The sequence below is a fragment of the Mytilus californianus genome, unplaced genomic scaffold (genome assembly GCF_021869535.1).
Source record: "Mytilus californianus isolate M0D057914Y unplaced genomic scaffold, xbMytCali1.0.p SCAF_25, whole genome shotgun sequence".
Taxonomy (NCBI): Eukaryota; Metazoa; Mollusca; class Bivalvia; order Mytilida; family Mytilidae; genus Mytilus; species Mytilus californianus.
The window spans coordinates 2,015,630-2,033,223 of NW_026262674.1; the positions used below are offsets into that span (position 1 = coordinate 2,015,630).

The following is a 17,594-nucleotide window of genomic DNA, read 5'->3' on the forward strand; positions in this document are numbered from 1 at the left end:
AGTACTAGCAAAAACTGATAAAAACGCTAACGGATAAGAAGTTTTACTTTATTTTACTTAACATTATTAATTTACAACACAATTGAATAGTGTTTTTTTTTGTAGAACTGATCATTAAACAGGATTTACACATTTATATTGACATCCTTGCTTGCAACATTTCTGATTCCCATGACAAGATGAATCGTTTCTGCAGCTTCGTCGAACATAACACTTTTGGTATAGGTCTCTTGGACATTTGTCTGGCGTTGGCTTATTTTCTACAAAGTAAAACCTATTGTTATAAAAAGTAAGACATAAACACAACAAGAATACACGTGTTGTCGTGCTTAGCATACCCCTACTCGTAATAAGAAAATAAAAGTATCGGAAACAATAATCGTGTGTAATAACATACTCAAAAGAGCAAAAATACTATAACTCATCACTGTTTAGCTGCTGGTCATATTTGAAGTCGGGGCATCGGGGGCAAAGTTGTCTAATATAAGTAGTCGAACTATTTATTCACTAGCCTATCAACACTGAGGTTATGAGTTCGAATCCCGCACGTGGCAGGTGCGCTCGACTCCAATCATAAATGACTAGGATTGACAGTTTTACTACCGAAGGTTGCTGGTTCTCTCCGGGAGCTCAGGCTTTCAACACCAATAAAAACTGACCGCCACAGTATAGCTCAATAGTGCTGAATGTGGCGTTAAACAAATAAATCAACATATGAAGTCATTCAGTAGTTTTGGAGAAATATGTGACGAACAAATTTAAGTTTATTTGAAAAATTAAAAAAATCAAAGTATCGGTAGCATGTAGGTATCTTGACAACTCATATTCGACAAGCTACTGACAACACATGCAGTGTTACTGCTAAGAGAAGTTTCTGAGTTAAAAAGTGTGACAAAAATATTTGGTGGAAGAACAGACGGACATGGGGATCACGATATAGCAATTACTACTAGAGTATAGAGGTCTTAGCAGAGACATGTGTATTATATATGTCAGCGAAATGGACCACACTGAACTTCGAAACATATATATTGAAGAAAAAAAAACACACACACACAAGACTCACAAAGGCTAGGGGTTCCTATCTTGGGACAAGAGCATTGAGGATAGAAACTAACCAAAGTTCTTGCCAAATACAGCTAAAGTTATCTATTCTTGATACAAAATGAAAATATAGATTTCATGCGTCCGACGCGCTTTTCTGGATTTACCTTCTTCAGGAACGCTCAAAGCGGAATATTATATAAGACATGTTGATAATGTTGCTAAGTGTGCTAATTCATTGCAAAGGTTTCAAGATAGGATATTTTGTGAAAAGTTTATGAAGGACCATCCATGCTCGCCATGTATTGATACCAGCTCGCGTAACAAATAGTTAAAAGTTAAAAAAATAATTATGATTACCGTCAGGACAACAAGCAAAGTATTCATCAGCTGGTCCTCCTAGACAGCTATATCCAGCTGGACACTTGTTGATAAACATTCCACAGGATAGTGTTGGATGAGGTTCACCAAATTTGCAAGCTTTAAATGAACAAAATATAAAAATAGCATTGATAACCATGTTTATTACCTTTGTCTCTTTGAATAGTTCTAATGTTGTATTTTATTACATATTAAGCTCTATTTATTTCATTATCACTTGGTTTAAAATAATGATCAATCAATTACAATAACAGAGTAGCTGTGTTGGTCGATTGGTCCGTGTAGTTTCTCTGCAATGATCAATGAATTACAACAACAGAGTGGCTTTGTTGGTCGAATGGTCTAAACAGTTCCTCTGCAGTGATCAATCAATTACAATAACACAGTGGCTTTGTTGGTCGAGTGGTATAAAAAGTTCCTCTACAGTGATCAATGAATTACAATAACAGAGTGGGTTTGTTGGTCGAGTAGTCTAGATAGTTCTTCTACATTGATGAACCAATTACAATAACAGAGTGGCTTTGTTGGTCGAATGGTCTAGGTAATTCCTCTACAGTGATCAATCAATTACAATAACAGAGTGGTTTTGTTGATCGAGTGGTCTAGGTAGTTCCTCTACAGTGATCAATCAATTACAATAACAGAGTGGTTTTGTTGGTCGAGTGGTCTAGGTAGTTCCTCTACAGTGATCAATCAATTACAATAACAGAGTGGCTTTGTTGGTCGAATGGTCTAGGTAGTTCCTGTACAGTGATCAATCAATTACAATACCAGAGTGGTTTTGTTGATCGAGTGGTCTAGGTAGTTCCTCTACAGTGATCAATCAATTACAATAACAGAGTGGTTTTGTTGATCGAGTGGTCTAGGTAGTTCCTCTACAGTGATCAATCAATTACAATAACAGAGTGGTTTTGTTGATCGAGTGGTCTAGGTAGTTCCTCTACAGTGATCAATCAATTACAATAACAGAGTGGCTTTGTTGGTCGAATGGTCTAGGTAGTTCCTCTACAGTGATCAATCAATTACAATAACAGAGTGGTTTTGTTGGTCGAGTGGTCTAGGTAGTTCCTCTGCATTGATCAATTACCGTATAGTGGGTTATTTTCGCTGATGTAAAATTTCGAGATTTAGGGGCTACAAAGTATACTACAAATTTTGGCGGACACTGAAATTGTTGCAGTTAAAAAGTTGAAAAACTTGACAAACGAGTGTCTATTGTTATGATTAATTGTTTTTTGGTACCTGAATAACCTCTTATTTATTGATTATATTAATAAATAGAATACCGGTGACTTAGATATTTGTTACAGGTATTCAGACGTTTTGTAAATTTTACGGTTGATTAGTTACGAAATTGATGTACTTACTAATTAGATTACAAAATTATCAGGACTGTTTACAAATCTTATACAGTTTGACGCTAATTAATAAGGATAAATACCTTGCACTCTTATTCTAATTGACACTTATTAATAAGGGTATACATACCTGAAAGTCATTTTATAAAATGCATGTATGTACAATGCCCTATGACATTTATGTTGTTAAAACTAACATATACCGTTATTGACCTGCCAACCGGAAAAAAATAGATCGTTTACAAAACGCTTTAGCTATTAGAAAGTACCCAACGTGTGCATACATTTTCGCGGAATTTATTTTCGCGATTTTCGTTTACCCGCCAAAATAAGAGAAATAAAACACCCCGCGAAAATAACCGGCTATACGGTAATTACAATAACAGAGTGGCTTTGTTGGTCGAGTGGTCTAGGTAGTTCCTCTACAGTGATCAATCAATTACAACAACAGAGTGGATTTGTTGGTTGAGTGGTCTAGATAGTTCCTCTACAATGATCACTAAAGATGTAAGTTCCAACACTTGTCGTGGCGATTATCTGACATTAATTGAAGGTCGGTGGTTCTATGTCTGGGCAATCTGGCCTCCGCCGCCAATAAAACATGGTAGCAATGATACAGCCAAGATCGCTGAAAGTGACATAAACACCAACAAACGACAATTATAGACAACTGTTCACCCTCATACGTGGAACAAGAGTGTACAAACTTGATTGCAACTAAAGAGTCTGCTATAGACCGAGTGTTTGGCGTACCCAATTATAAGTTGTCTTGAAATGATTAACATGTATTTTTGATGCGATGACCATACAAATAGGGTGAATATCCTATAGAAGAAGAAGAAGATAAAGTGTATTACCATTCAGACTTCTTTTGGCAACGTTTCCTCTAGTTGATATTTAGCTATCTTGTTTAAAAAAATGAGGTGAGAGTTATGGATGAAAACTTGAAAAAAGAAAAAAAAGCTCTTTGGATGAAGCGTATTCGGTATCTTAAATTTAATTGAATAATGCTTTCTTTGACATTAATGAATTCATCTATGAAAATCAAACTCTGACAAATTGTCGCATCTAGGTAGTTCTCGGGGAATTGAGTTATTGAATTATATGATCGCTATGAAGGCACCAAAAGCAAGGCAGTAAGTTTTTTTGACAAACCGTGTTGCCTCTGGTGTTGCCTAGAAGAATGAGGATCGCTCGTATATTACAGAGGCAAGTAATGCTATAAAACTAAATGAAATAAATTATTTTTAAAAATTTAGTTACTTACGGATTTTGCAGCAGACTGAATTTTTACAGTAGGTTCCAGATGGGCACGGTGTACTGGGAAATGGTCCTATTCTACATGTTCCTTGGGGTGTTCCCTTTTCACATGCTATATGAACATAAATATGCAATTTATAGAGATTTTGATTTCATCTATAGTTTACAATAAAATATAATTCATGTGTTAGTTTTTGGAAAACTAATTTCAATTTTTATGCTTCCAGTCTCCATTAGAGGAGATAATCGATATTCTGTTGTTAATATTTCTAATTTTTTTTTTTTTTTAAAGAAATGTAAACACATATGTGTTACATATTTGAAGGTCTGGAAAGGTGGTCCTTCAATTCTGTATTCATTAAATTTTTAAGCCGTTTTTTTCTATTCTATATAAATTTTCTCCATTCTTTATATTTTAGCACCCCATTATTTTCTGTTCTTAATTGTTTTTGGATATTTTTCTCTATTCTTTATACTGTTGGCCCATTATTCTCTATTCTATATATCTCATCCACACACCCATATTTACAAGAACTAGTTGTTTTAAAGAGCTATGTGAATTACGTTATTCCAACTAATGAGTGCAACATAACTTTCTGTCCATCGATTAGAATACAAAGCAAGGTCTGTTTGAATTGCTACGTATTATTCACTAGTCTGAAGATTCATTGACATGAATTAATTCGAGAACAAATTAATGTAGAAACAGAGTCAAAGGTCGAGTGCTCCAGCAGCATAACAGAATAACAACTACACTATATATGATTTTAGCCCTTATTGGTAACATTGGCACTAGTTAAACAGTTTTGAGTGAGACAACAAAGAAAAGGACCAGCCTATCGTAAAATTCTTATATAACAATAACGTTGGTACCTTTACTTAAATTGTTATTTTTAGGGGCCAGCTGAAGCCCGCCTCTGGGTGCGGGATTTTCTCGCTATGTTGAAGACTCATTAGTGGCCTTGGGCTGTTTTCTGCTCATTGGTCGGGTTGGTGTCTCTTTAACATATTCCCTATTTCCATTCTCAATTTTATTAATAATTTTGTTTAGTAATTTGAAGTCCCACATGAAGTCAAATGTTGCAGACTTGTTTTTTCGATTCAGAATGTCTAAATGGATATGTGATGCATTATTAATAGCTATTTTTAAATGCAACGCCAATACCCCAGTGTGTGATACCATTTTTATTAACTATTCCATTCGGAAGTCAACGTGAATAGTCTATAACTAGAATCCGGCAAGTGGCAGGTGAATTCGACTCCAATCTTAATTGACTAGGGTTGTCAGTTTCCTACTGAAGGTCGGTGGTTCTCTTTGGTCACTTCGTCTTCCTCCAACAACAAAAACTGACCGCCACGAAATAGCACAATAGTCCTGAAAGTGGCATTAAACACCAATCAATCAATCTATAGCTGGAGATACGGGTCAATAAGGCAATAACCAAACACAATTGGTGTTTCTTGTTGGATATTATAATATTGTTAATGATAAACTACTTGTCAATTATTGTATCACCCCAACACCCCTTTCCAGACAAAAAATAAAGCTCAATATCTTTCGGAATGCACTTACCACGTAGGCATTGACATGTCTGGCACCCATTGTTGTCATACTTGTAACCATATGGACATGGTCTGCTGCATTTTATTTGAGGACATACTGAAACAAAAACATAGATAAAATGTACACACTCTAGATATAGATGCATAAGATATCAACGACAACTAATGTACAAAACAATAATCAGTTACGTTGCCAAAAGTTTTGTTTAGAGGCAAATTACCACACGTTTCAGAATTTTGATGAATGTTTGGTTGATGTTTTTTTCAAGGACAAGGTAAAACATACCATAAGGACAGCATACTCCACTGCCGCCTGCTGGAGGTGTGTTACATTGGTATTGAGGGGGACATCTTCGTTGACCTGCACCACAGCTGGTTGATGGTTTTGGTTTAACATTACCTGCACAACCTACAAGGAAGGATATGAGTTTCAAAGAAAAGGGACCTTAAAGCATAACTTCCTTCTTAAAGAGATATTCTTTTGGATCATACCATATAAATTTGGTTTATTGAAGGTACATCATGCCCAATTGGCGGATCCAGGGAGTGTTCCGTGGGTTGGATCCCCCTTTTATCGATTTGTGATGTATTTGTGTTTTGTTTTGTTTTTGTTTTTTTAATAATGTGAACGTTTGATAGTGTTCCAGGGGTTTGTACCCCCCTTTCAAAATAACTGGATCCGCGCCAGTGCCCGTCCGTCGTCCATTACATAACAAATAATTTTCCACTCATGCTACCATATATAGGACATACCGTCTTTCTTATTACCTATTATTGTGCTACTGCTCTCTTTAAACACAATAAACTTTATTTTTTATAATTTGTTAATTTGTGTATCGAACTTCCATGCTCATGACATTGACAATATAAACTGTCGTGTCTACTTGCTTCACTCACAACGTTGTTGTTTGAAATCTATGCCAAAGTCTAGCCGACGTTCAAAACAGCAAGATTTCTATACTGTAAACCAACTTATTTTCGCGGATACTTTATTTCGTGTTTTGCCGTTTCAACTCGACTTTGCGGCGATTTATTTTCGCGATGTTTTAATTTCATTGATGTATTAATATAAGAGAAGATCGAACTTTAACATATTCGCGACGATTTATAATCGCGTTATTTTTCTACTCGCGAAAGTCGCGAAAATTAATCTCTCGCGAAAATTAGTTGGTTTACAGTATATATATGTCTTGGATGATTACTTTGAGGTTGCTTTCAGTAAAGACTTGAATATTCAGAATTGTGATTTGTATGTAAAATAAATTTTCTGAACGGATTAGACAAATTGTAATTCCTGGGATCAATGCAAATGATTACTTTACTATAATCACCTGTTAAATATTTCGTTATTAGTTGTTTTAATGTGATTATAATTATTGCCATGTAAACAATTTTATGCCAAATCTTAAAAACGTTTTCGGTTTGAATTATATATTTCTCTTCTAGAGTCAGTGACGATAAGAAGCTTACAGAGAAGTTTGACACATTGTATAGACCTTATTTTTTCTGTTGTTTCATTGATGTATACCGGACCTTCTTTCTTCATGTACTTACCTTTTAGTGAGATATACACATATTTTTTCATTACCATTTTTTTTCTGAAAGCTACCTATTACTGAACACACATTTTATGAAAAATTGTTTCTGTTGCTTCCTATGTATTATATCCGTATACATCAAGTTTATGAATTAGGTTCTCTTATTACGTATATGTTAAACACATACCTAATAAGGTTAATTTCAATTGGTAATGCATGTTTTATTTAAAAACTACTACAGAACATTATTACCTGTTTTGCATGCACACGTTGGACAGTTGTTTTCATCCAGTACATTACCAAAGGGACAGGATATAGCACAAACAGGTCCACATCTAGGTTCTGTAAAAAGTGCAAATGTATTTATACAAATGAAATATTTGTATACATAAAACATACGATTGTATGCGTGTCTAGCACGAAACATAGGATTGCATACGTGTTTGCGTATTTATATATCCGATGCTGGCATTTGTTCTTTTACATTTTATTGATCCTTGTGTATGTTGTGCTAATTTCTAATCAATTTATAGATACATAGAAAAGAAGTAAAGAAAAAAATTAAAGTATTTGATGAAATAGAAATTCAGAAAAAAATAATCGGATTCTCCTGAACATTAACATGATTAAGTAAAAAATAAGGAGAAACGTAGATGTCAATCAAACAATGTACATAGAATCATGTTCTGCTCCTCCTTCTGTTTCACTTGAGTTCACCCCAGGTGTTTGGTGGGATTCGTGATCCGCAGTCATTAGTTTTCTATGTTGTGTGTATGTATACTGTTTTGTGTCTTTTGGTCTCTTTCTTTTTTTGCCATGGCGTTGTCAGTTTATTTTCGACTTATGAGTTTGAATGGCCCTTTTGGTATCTTTTGCTTCTCTTTCTCAAGTTTTTTCTTGTCAGAATTTATTCATCCACCATTTTCTACACAAGAAAATGCCTGTACCAAGAGCGGAATAGGACAGTTGTTTTCCATTCGTTTGATGCCTTTGAGCTTTGATTTTGCCGTTTGATAAGGTAATTTCCGTTTTGAATTTGTCTTGGAGTTTGTTATTTGTGTAATTTTACTTTTTTCTAAGGTCTTAAGCAAACAATTAGAAATTAAATTCCATACGTCGATTTTATTCAGAGTAGTTTTTATCCTATGATCTTCCTTGCAATTTAAAAGAATCGCAGCGAAACCTCCAACCAAATCTTTCTGACTTTTCCTATTCATTGTTCATTTTTAAATATAGTCCTGCATTTTATTAATCACTAATTACATTGCCACTGATAGAATGATAGAAAGTCACATACTTTAGCGCGTCAATTGGAGAAAATTTGAATAATAATGCAACCTGTCGATTAACACGTTGATGATAGTTAAGGACGTTCGCTCCTCTTGTCTTTGAATTTTTGCCAGATATTCGAAATCCTCTGGTTTTATCCATGTAGTGCCATTAAAAAAATTTCCCCGCTAACCCCTACTTTTCTTTTCATAATTTTATTACATATAGTTTAAAAAGCCATATTTGAAAATACTGTAAAATCCTTCTTATTTTTTCATATTTTTTTAAAGAAAAAGGGTGCCAATGTTAAATCTATGAAAAATCTAGAGAGAATTATTTCCCGCCAAACTTTTAATGGCTTATATCTCGAAAACAAGCACACGGATCCTTCATTTTTTTCTGCTTTTTAAGTTCCTTTATTTATATACTATCAATTTATAACAGTCTTTTAAAAAGCTTGTTATTTTGAAACAGAGTAGCGAACATCCTTAAGACATTATAATTAAAACAAAACACTCACCAAACACTGCGATTTGATATGATTGCCAATGACACAACTTTCAACCAGAGACCAATGACGTAGATTTTAGCAATGATAATTCATATTCAATTAAATACTTAAACCCTTTATCCAAAATATTTTTTTTTTATACTTTTTGTATATTATACTCACTACATTCACATGTTTGACAGCCATTTGGGTCAAAAAAGTAACCGTAAGGACATGGTTCGCTGCATCTTACAAGAGGACATTCTGAAAAATGTGCATATTGCAAGATAGAAAATTAATATCTAGAAATATTCATGAATGTGAGATGCGCTACTACTATGAACAACTAGTAATAACAAACTGTTCGTAAGAAAAGTTTGGCCTTGTACAGGTCATATTCGTTTTAACAGTTTCGTCCAGCATATGATTTGTTATGATATTTGTTTTTGTTCTTTTTAAATTTCATGTAAAATCGTGTATCAGTATTACTTCACTTAATAGCACGGTTTTCAAAACATCTTATCGCTATTTGTCCACCATTACTGGACATCACAAAGGTTCCCGTAAAATTTTGACGTCACAATCGAAAATGTCTGACGACAAAAAGTAAAAGTGATTTTTGTATGACGTCGATAGTTCAAGTGTCGCAAATTTCCAAATAGCGATAAGGTCTATTTTAGCCTGGTACCTTTGATAACTATTTACACCACTGGGCCGATGCCACTGCTGGTGGACGTTTCGTCCCCGAGGGTATCATTAGCCCAGTAGCCAGCATTTTGGTGTTGACTTGAATATCAATTATATGGTCATTTTTATAAATTAACTGTTTGCAAAATTATGAATTTTTCGAAATACTATGGATTTTCTTACCCCAGGCATATATTACCTTAGCCGTATTTGGCACAACGTTTTGGAATTTTAGGTCCCCAATGATCTTCAACTTTATACTTGTTTGGCTTTCTAACTATTTTTATCTGAGCGTCACTGATGAGTCTTATGTAGACGAAACGCGCGTCCTGCGTACCGAATTATAAGTCTAGTACCTTTGATAACTATTTAAACCAACCTTCACTGTTTGTACTGGAATCTGTTAATTGTTTATTAGTATATTGTTATTATACAATATTTTTAATGCTGATTATCATAGATTGTAATGGATGTAAAACGTATGGAACAGAATCGTTCTACACAATTCATCAAATATTTATGGATAACAAATGAACGAAAGCATTATCTAACAATATTGTTGCATGCGTAGAAGAACTGCCTTTTGAATCACCGTAATTAACACGCTTTGACTACGACCTGAAGGCGTTGAAACATCATGTAAGTGGTATGTTTATTTATAAGTTTAATCAATTGATGTGCCTGTCTCAAGGCAAGAGTCTATAATTCAGTGGTTGTTATTTGTAACTGTTAATCATATTTGTTATTTATTTGTTGATTTATGCTTGAATAGCTGTTGGTTTTCTAATTTGAATTATTTTTAATTTTATCATCTCGGGAACTTTTATAGCTTGCTGTATAGGTTATACACATTGTTGATCTGTAGTTGATTTAAGGATGTTCGCTACTCTGTTTCAAAATAACAAGCTTTTTAAAAGACTGTTATAAATTGATATTATATAAATAAAGGAACTTAAAAAGCAGAAAAAATGAAGGGTCCGTGTGCTTGTTTTCAAGATATAAGCCATTAAAAATTTGGCGGGAAATAATTCTCTCTAGATTTTTCATACATTTAACATTGGCACCCTTTTTCTTTTAAAAAATACGAAAAAATAACAAGGATTTTATAGGATTTTCAAATATGGCTTTTTAAACTGTATGTAATAAAATTATGAAAAGAAAAGTAGGGGTTAGCGGGGAAAATTTTTTAATGGCACTACATGGATAAAACCAAAGGATTGCGAATATCTAGCAAAAACTCAAAAACAAGAGGAGGGAACATCCTTACTATATGTTATTTGGTCTCTCGTTTATAGTTGTCTTATGCTTTTGCAATCAAATCGTATCCACATATTTTATATTAACAAATAAAATGAATTATAAATCACTCATTATTTATATAACATCAATTTTATATGTTAATTTGTTGAATGATACATTTGGTTTACAGAAATTGGCCTTTTCAGTTTTTAAAGTACTATGGGTAATATCATTGTTCGTACACCAAAATAAAAACAATGTTACGTCATTTTGGTGTACGTTTTTGAAAATAGCAACCAGAATACATTAGATTCTACAACGGCAAATAAGAACGCTGTTTAGCATACCATAAGGACAGCATACTCCACTGCCACCTGCTGGAGGTGTATTGCATTGGTATGGAGGGGGACATCTTCGTTGGCCAGAACCACAGCTGGTTGATGGTAATGGTTTAACATTACCCGCACATCCTAAAAAAAGCATAATTTGAAAGATATGAGTTTCCTACAGGTAAATTGCGTATTTTAAAAATCTCTACCAAAACTGGTAAATTGGTTTATATTTGATTCCTGTTTATTGATTTTAAAATGTAACAAAAATACCAAACTACAAGGTAAATTCAAAAAGGGAAGGTCAAATAAAAACTGACAAAATCAAAGGCTATCAATCAATGTAACAAGTGAAAAAACGGGATAGAGTCGATTAACTTCAAATGCCAATACAACAACTATTTATAAAAACAATCAATATTTCAAATGATCAGAGTGTTCGAAAACAATAATTAATATTCAGCGTTGTTATTTTTAATTAGATGTTTCTTTTACACTCACAAATATAAAATACCTCGTAAAGGCAAAGTACACGTAAATAGTGAATATGTGTGAGCAGTAAGAATTTGTTATTTTAAAAATTGATTGTTTTCTTTCGAGATTTAAATGTTACATATGGTATATATTTTTCGATATTTAAATGCATTTCAACGACTTCAAAAGGCGTACAAAATCCCATCAAAACCCCAAATATTGCCCAAAATTTAGAGTCCGTAAAGTCATATTATCAATAAAACGAAACAAAAAAGAATGATAAAATTGAAAATGGAAATGGTGAATGTGTCAAAGAGATAACAACCCGACAAAAAAGCAGAAAACAGCCGAAGGCCACCAATGGGTCTTCAACACAGCGAGAAAATTCCGCACCCGGAGGCGTGCTTCAGCCGGCCCTTAAACAAAAATATGTATTGGTTCAGTGAAAGTGGACGTCACACTAAACTCCGAAACATATAAATGAACTAATATTATAAAAAAAAATAAAATACAAGACTAACAAAGGCCAAGAGGTCCCTGACTTGGGCGCAAATATGCAGCAGGGTTAAACATGTTTTGTGAAATCTCAACCCTCCTCCTATACTTCTAGCCAATGTATAATAAACAAACACATAGCAAAACGCACAGTAAAACTCAGTTTAAAAGAAGTCAAAGTCCGATGTCAGAATAGGTAACAGAAAAAACTAAGCAAAATGACAATGATACATAAATGAACAAAGGACTACTAGCAGTTACTGACATGTCAGCTCTCGACCGCAATTTAACTGATTGACAGATTATGTCTTCATCATATGAAAATCAAGCACAATCTCTCCCGTTAGGGGTTTAGTATCATACCATCATAAAATATATGAAAATGATCATAACCCGTATCATGCCAACAAATGGTTTTAGAATAAATGTGTCTATTTCCGATGCAAAGACCTATGAGCGAATCAATATTAATTCCAAGAAATGCCATCTTTAATGACCTTACAACAGTATCGTAATTATATCCCTACTGAACAAGTCTGTTCAAAGGTTTGGTTAGCTTTTGAGGTGAATGGCGACGTTTTTGTAATTTGTATAGAATAATTCCATAAAAGATTGGATGTGAAATATCTGAACGTATACGATGTCTGCATGTTTATTTGTATTTATGAATGATGTCCTTGTACCGATGATAAAATTTAGTAAATGTTTTGACTAGTTCATGATATCGAAAACCCTGCTGTAATAATTTTTCAGTAATACAGAGATTTCTTTCTTTAAAATCAAATACCTTGTTACATACACGGGCGAATCGAACAAATTGAGATATATAAACACCATAAGATGGTGACAAGGGAACGTCACCATCTAAAAATGAATAATTAACAATAGGAAATAAAACATCAACTCTTTTATCGTAAATTTTGGTATGAATCTTCCCGTTAAAGATATAGATATCAGGAAAGTGCAGTGTTCATTGTTAGTATTAGCTTTATTTAAAGTCAGTTCAGCAGGATACATCTCTTTAGTGTACATACTGAAGTCGTAATTATTGAGAGCCAATATATCATCCAAATATCTAAAAGTGTTATTACATTTTTGTATCAGATGTTGTTTCGATGGGTCTTTGCGGATTTTAGTCATAAATGGTAACTCATAACAATACAGAAACAGGTTCGCAATAAGTGGTGCACAGTTAGTTCTCATTGGAATTCCGATAACTTGACGACATACGGAATCTCCAAAGCGTACACAAATGTTATCTAGTAAAGATTCAAGGGCAGTTTTAGTATCAAAGCAGGTCTAATTGACACAGTTCTTTTGTTTGTTGTTACTAACAAATGACCTAAAAGAGTTTGAACATATATATTCGCATTCTGACTTTTTAAATGCCCATTTAATTAGGTGTAGGATTTTTTTCTCAATAAGAATATGAGTCAAAGTGGTATATAGGGTAGAAAAAATCAAAACTTTGAACAGATTCAAAATCACCAATATAAGCTTTAATTTATTAAGTACTTCAAACGATTTTTTGACACTCCAAAAGTAATTAATTCCACTATTTTTAAAGGCCTTATTTGAACAATTTGTTATCAGGTTTTTATTGTACCCAGTGTACTAGTAATTACAAGAGACAGTTTAGTAGTGGAACAACGGTTTGAAGACGAAATAAATCTATATTAATAAGGTATTTTTGTGAGGTATACAAACATTCCTTCATTATCATTTTATATCTGAGAGCTACCCAGGTCCCGAATATTACTAAACACACCTTTTATGAACATTTATTTTTGTCTACCTATTTATTACATCCGTATTTATCATGTTTATCCGATTCGTGAAATGCGTTTATCTTATAACGTATATGTTAAACTAATCAGGTTAATTTCATTTGGTAATGCATGTTTCATATAAAAACTACTACAGAACATTATTACCTGTTTTGCATTCACAAAGTGGACAGTTGTTTTCATCCAAAACATATCCAAAGCGACAGGGTTTAGCACAAGTAGGTACGGATCCACATCCAGGTTCTGTAAAATTCACAAATGTATTTATAGAAAATGTCATATTTGTACTGTGACTAATTTTGTATGTTTATAGGTATTAAGTTGATGATGAGGATGATGGATGTCTGCTTAATGTGTTGCAACAAGTTAAATGCATATTTAGATCATATTAATGTAATATAAAAATAAACCCTGCTTTTTACTAGACCGACACGCTTAGCCGTTTTTTAACGTGCTAGTTTACAAGTAAACTGTCCGCAGGAAGACCCAGACACATTATTCAGACTCCGAGCTGACCAGTATTTGCTCTCAATCTTTAATACCGCGTGCTTAGCAGAGAAGCAGCAAGTACAACTTTAAAAATCTATGGTTTGACCCGGCCGGGGTCAAAACCCACGACTTCGGCTTCTGCACAGAAGGCGAACACGCTAAAACGAGACCACCGATACTTAGAGAGGAAAGGAAGAAAGAATCAAAGTACTAGTACTTGATGAAATAGAAATTTATAATAATAATCAGATTCTCTTGAACAATAAGGAGGACAATCAAGAGGAGCATAGGCGTCAATCCAAAAATGTACATATAATCATGTTCTGTGTGTCCTTCCGGAGCACATGCGCTCACCTCAGGAGGGGTTTGTGTTGCTCAATCTTTAGTTTGGTATGCTGTGTTTTGTATACTGTTGTTTTGCCTTTTGGTCTCTTTTTTTAACCATGGTGTTGTCAGTTTATTTTCGACTTATGAGTTTGAATGTCCCTTTGGTATCTTTCGCCTTTTTTAAAAGCTTGTTCCTGTATTTATTTAAAGGTCTACAGCAAAAACTTCGAAATAAATTTTATATTTCAATTTTATACACAGTAGTTTTTATCCTAGGCTATGATATTCCTTGCAAGATCTAAAATTTAAAAGAATTGCAGCAAAACCGGGGACCTAGCAACCTTCAACCCAAATTTTCTAACTTCTCCTTTTCATATTCATCGTCTAAAATAAATACCCCAGCCCGTCAACTAATTGAATTTGAATGATGATGTAACACGTTGATGATAGTACACATGCGAGATAATACACTAGGATTATTATTTACAGACAAATGAACCACAAGGATCGATGAGCACCGAAATGGAAAAGAATTGTTGACTGCAAATACACAGACACGCATACAATCCTATGTTTCACATGGGGTGAATTTCATGTAGTCTGCACTTTAAAGAACACTTGTAACATATTACACTTCTATCTTACGTAAACTTGTTCTCTATAGTGGCAGTGGAAATATTTAGCTGATTTGACTCAAATCAAACTGTTGGTTGATAACTATCAAGTGTTTGTAACTCTACGTTAAATGAATCTATAGTGGCAGTAGAAATGTTAGCTCATTAGACTTAAATCAAAATTTTGATTGGTAATTATGAAATAATTGCAACTTTACGTTAAATATCAATCAATCAATCTTTTGAATAATGAAAATGCTTTCACCTTTACAACCAAAAACACGTGCAACTAACTAAATTGGTCGATAAAAGTGTGCCATTTGCGCAGTGATAGCAAGTTGTAGAAAAAAATCAAATCAGATAATCGTGCGTATGGACGTAAGCAAAAAAGAAAAACATTCTTTTTCTTATGGTTTCGGCAGAAAAAACGATATTTTCAGTAATGTTATACACAAAATATTCGAAAGATATCAGAAAAATAGAACTGAGAATGGAAACAGGGAATGTGTCAAAGACAAAAGCCCGACCTAAAAGCAAAACAGCCTAAGGCCACCAATGGGTCTTCAACGCAGAGTCGGGCTTCAGCTGGCCGCTAAACAATAATGTATACTAGTTCAGCGAAATGGATGCCACACTAAACTCCGAAACATATGAATGAACCAACATTTAAAAAGCACACAAGACTAACAAAGGCTATAGGTTCCTGTTTTGTGTGATCTAAACACTCAACTCTCCCCGTTACCTCTAGCCATATGCAGTTCAACGACTTCAAAAGGCGTACAAAATCCCATCCAAATCCCAAATATTGCCCAGTTACGGATACGAGTCCGTAAAGTCATATTATCAATAAAATGAAATAAAAAAGAATGATAAAATTAAGAATGGAAATGGGGAATGTGTCAAAGAGAAAACAACCCGACCAAAGAGCAGAAAACAGCCCAAGGCCACCAATGGGTCTTCAACACAGCGAGAAAATCCCGCACACGGAGGCGGGCTTCAGCTGGCCCCTAAACAAAAATGTTTACTAGTTCAGTGAAAATGGACGTCACACTAATATTAATAATACTAAAAAAAAAAACCATACAAGACTAACAAAGGTCAGAGGTTCCTGACTTGGGAATGGCGCAAAACATGCGACAGGTTTAATAGATATAAGATGTGGTATGAGTGCCAATGAGACAACTCTCCATCCAAGTTAAAATTTATAAAAGTAAACCATTATAGGTCAAATTACGGTCTTCAACACGGAGCCTTGACTCACACCGAACAGCAAGCTATAAAGGGCTTTAAAATGTTTTGTGAGATCTCAACCCTCTATCTATACTTCTAGCCAATGTAGAATAAACAAACACACAGCAATACGCACAGTAAAACTCAGTTTAAAAGAAGTCCGAGTCCGATGTCAGAATAGGTAACAGAAGAAACTAAGCAAAATGATAATGATACATAAATTAACAAAGAACTACTTGCAGTTACTGACATGCCAGCCCCAGAACTTAATTAAACTGATTGAAAGATTATGTCTTCATCGTATGAAAATTAAGCACAATACCTCCCGTTAGGATTTAACTGTCATGCCATCATAAATTATACCAGTAGAACATAACCCGTGTCATACCAACAACTGGATTTAGAATAAATGTATTTATTTCCGATGCAAAGACCCTATGAGTGAATCAATATAAATTCCAATAAATGCCATCATTAATGATTTGACAACAGTATCGTAACTATATCCCTTAATTGTGAATAAGTCTGTTTAAAGGTTTTGTTAGCTTTTGAGGTGAATGGCGATATGTTTGTGCTTTGTATAGAATATTACCATAAAAGATGGAATGTGAAGTAACTGAACGTATGAGATGTCTGCATGTGCGCTTTAAGAACTCTCCTTTTAGAATGATATAAAACCCCAACGTTATTTAAGTCATATGAGCAAATATCACCTCATAAAAGTGATACTTTTCTAAGGTTCTAATAGTGTTTATGTGTGGTTTTCTTTTCTTCTGTAAGAAAGCATTATCTTCACCAAATATAAAGTATATGTGTCCAATTCGACAAAATACCACTAGGCCCTACTAACACTGCGACAATTCATCCAAGAATGAAAGGATCACTCACCTCGTGTATTCTTGTGAGATCTCATTTAAGATATAACACTATCACAATTTAGATGTGCTCAAATAGACTAAGGTTCTGTGAAGTATTTGGGTGATTAAAAAAAAGAATATTTTTACGTGCGTAATGAATCAC

At 34.0% G+C, this 17,594-nt stretch overlaps 1 protein-coding gene across 1 annotated transcript in view; it reads right to left on the reverse strand.

Annotated features, from left to right (window-relative positions):
• The window catches only part of LOC127732525 (cysteine-rich motor neuron 1 protein-like), a 319,989-nt gene that overhangs the window by 67,290 nt on the left and 235,105 nt on the right, over positions 1-17,594 (reverse strand). The window contains exons 29-31 of the mRNA XM_052241553.1: positions 9,087-9,167; positions 7,397-7,486; positions 5,893-6,015 (exon numbers count right to left, since the gene is read on the reverse strand). Coding sequence (XP_052097513.1) covers positions 5,893-6,015; positions 7,397-7,486; positions 9,087-9,167 — 294 coding nt within the window. The remainder of the gene's footprint in view (positions 1-5,892; positions 6,016-7,396; positions 7,487-9,086; positions 9,168-17,594) is intronic.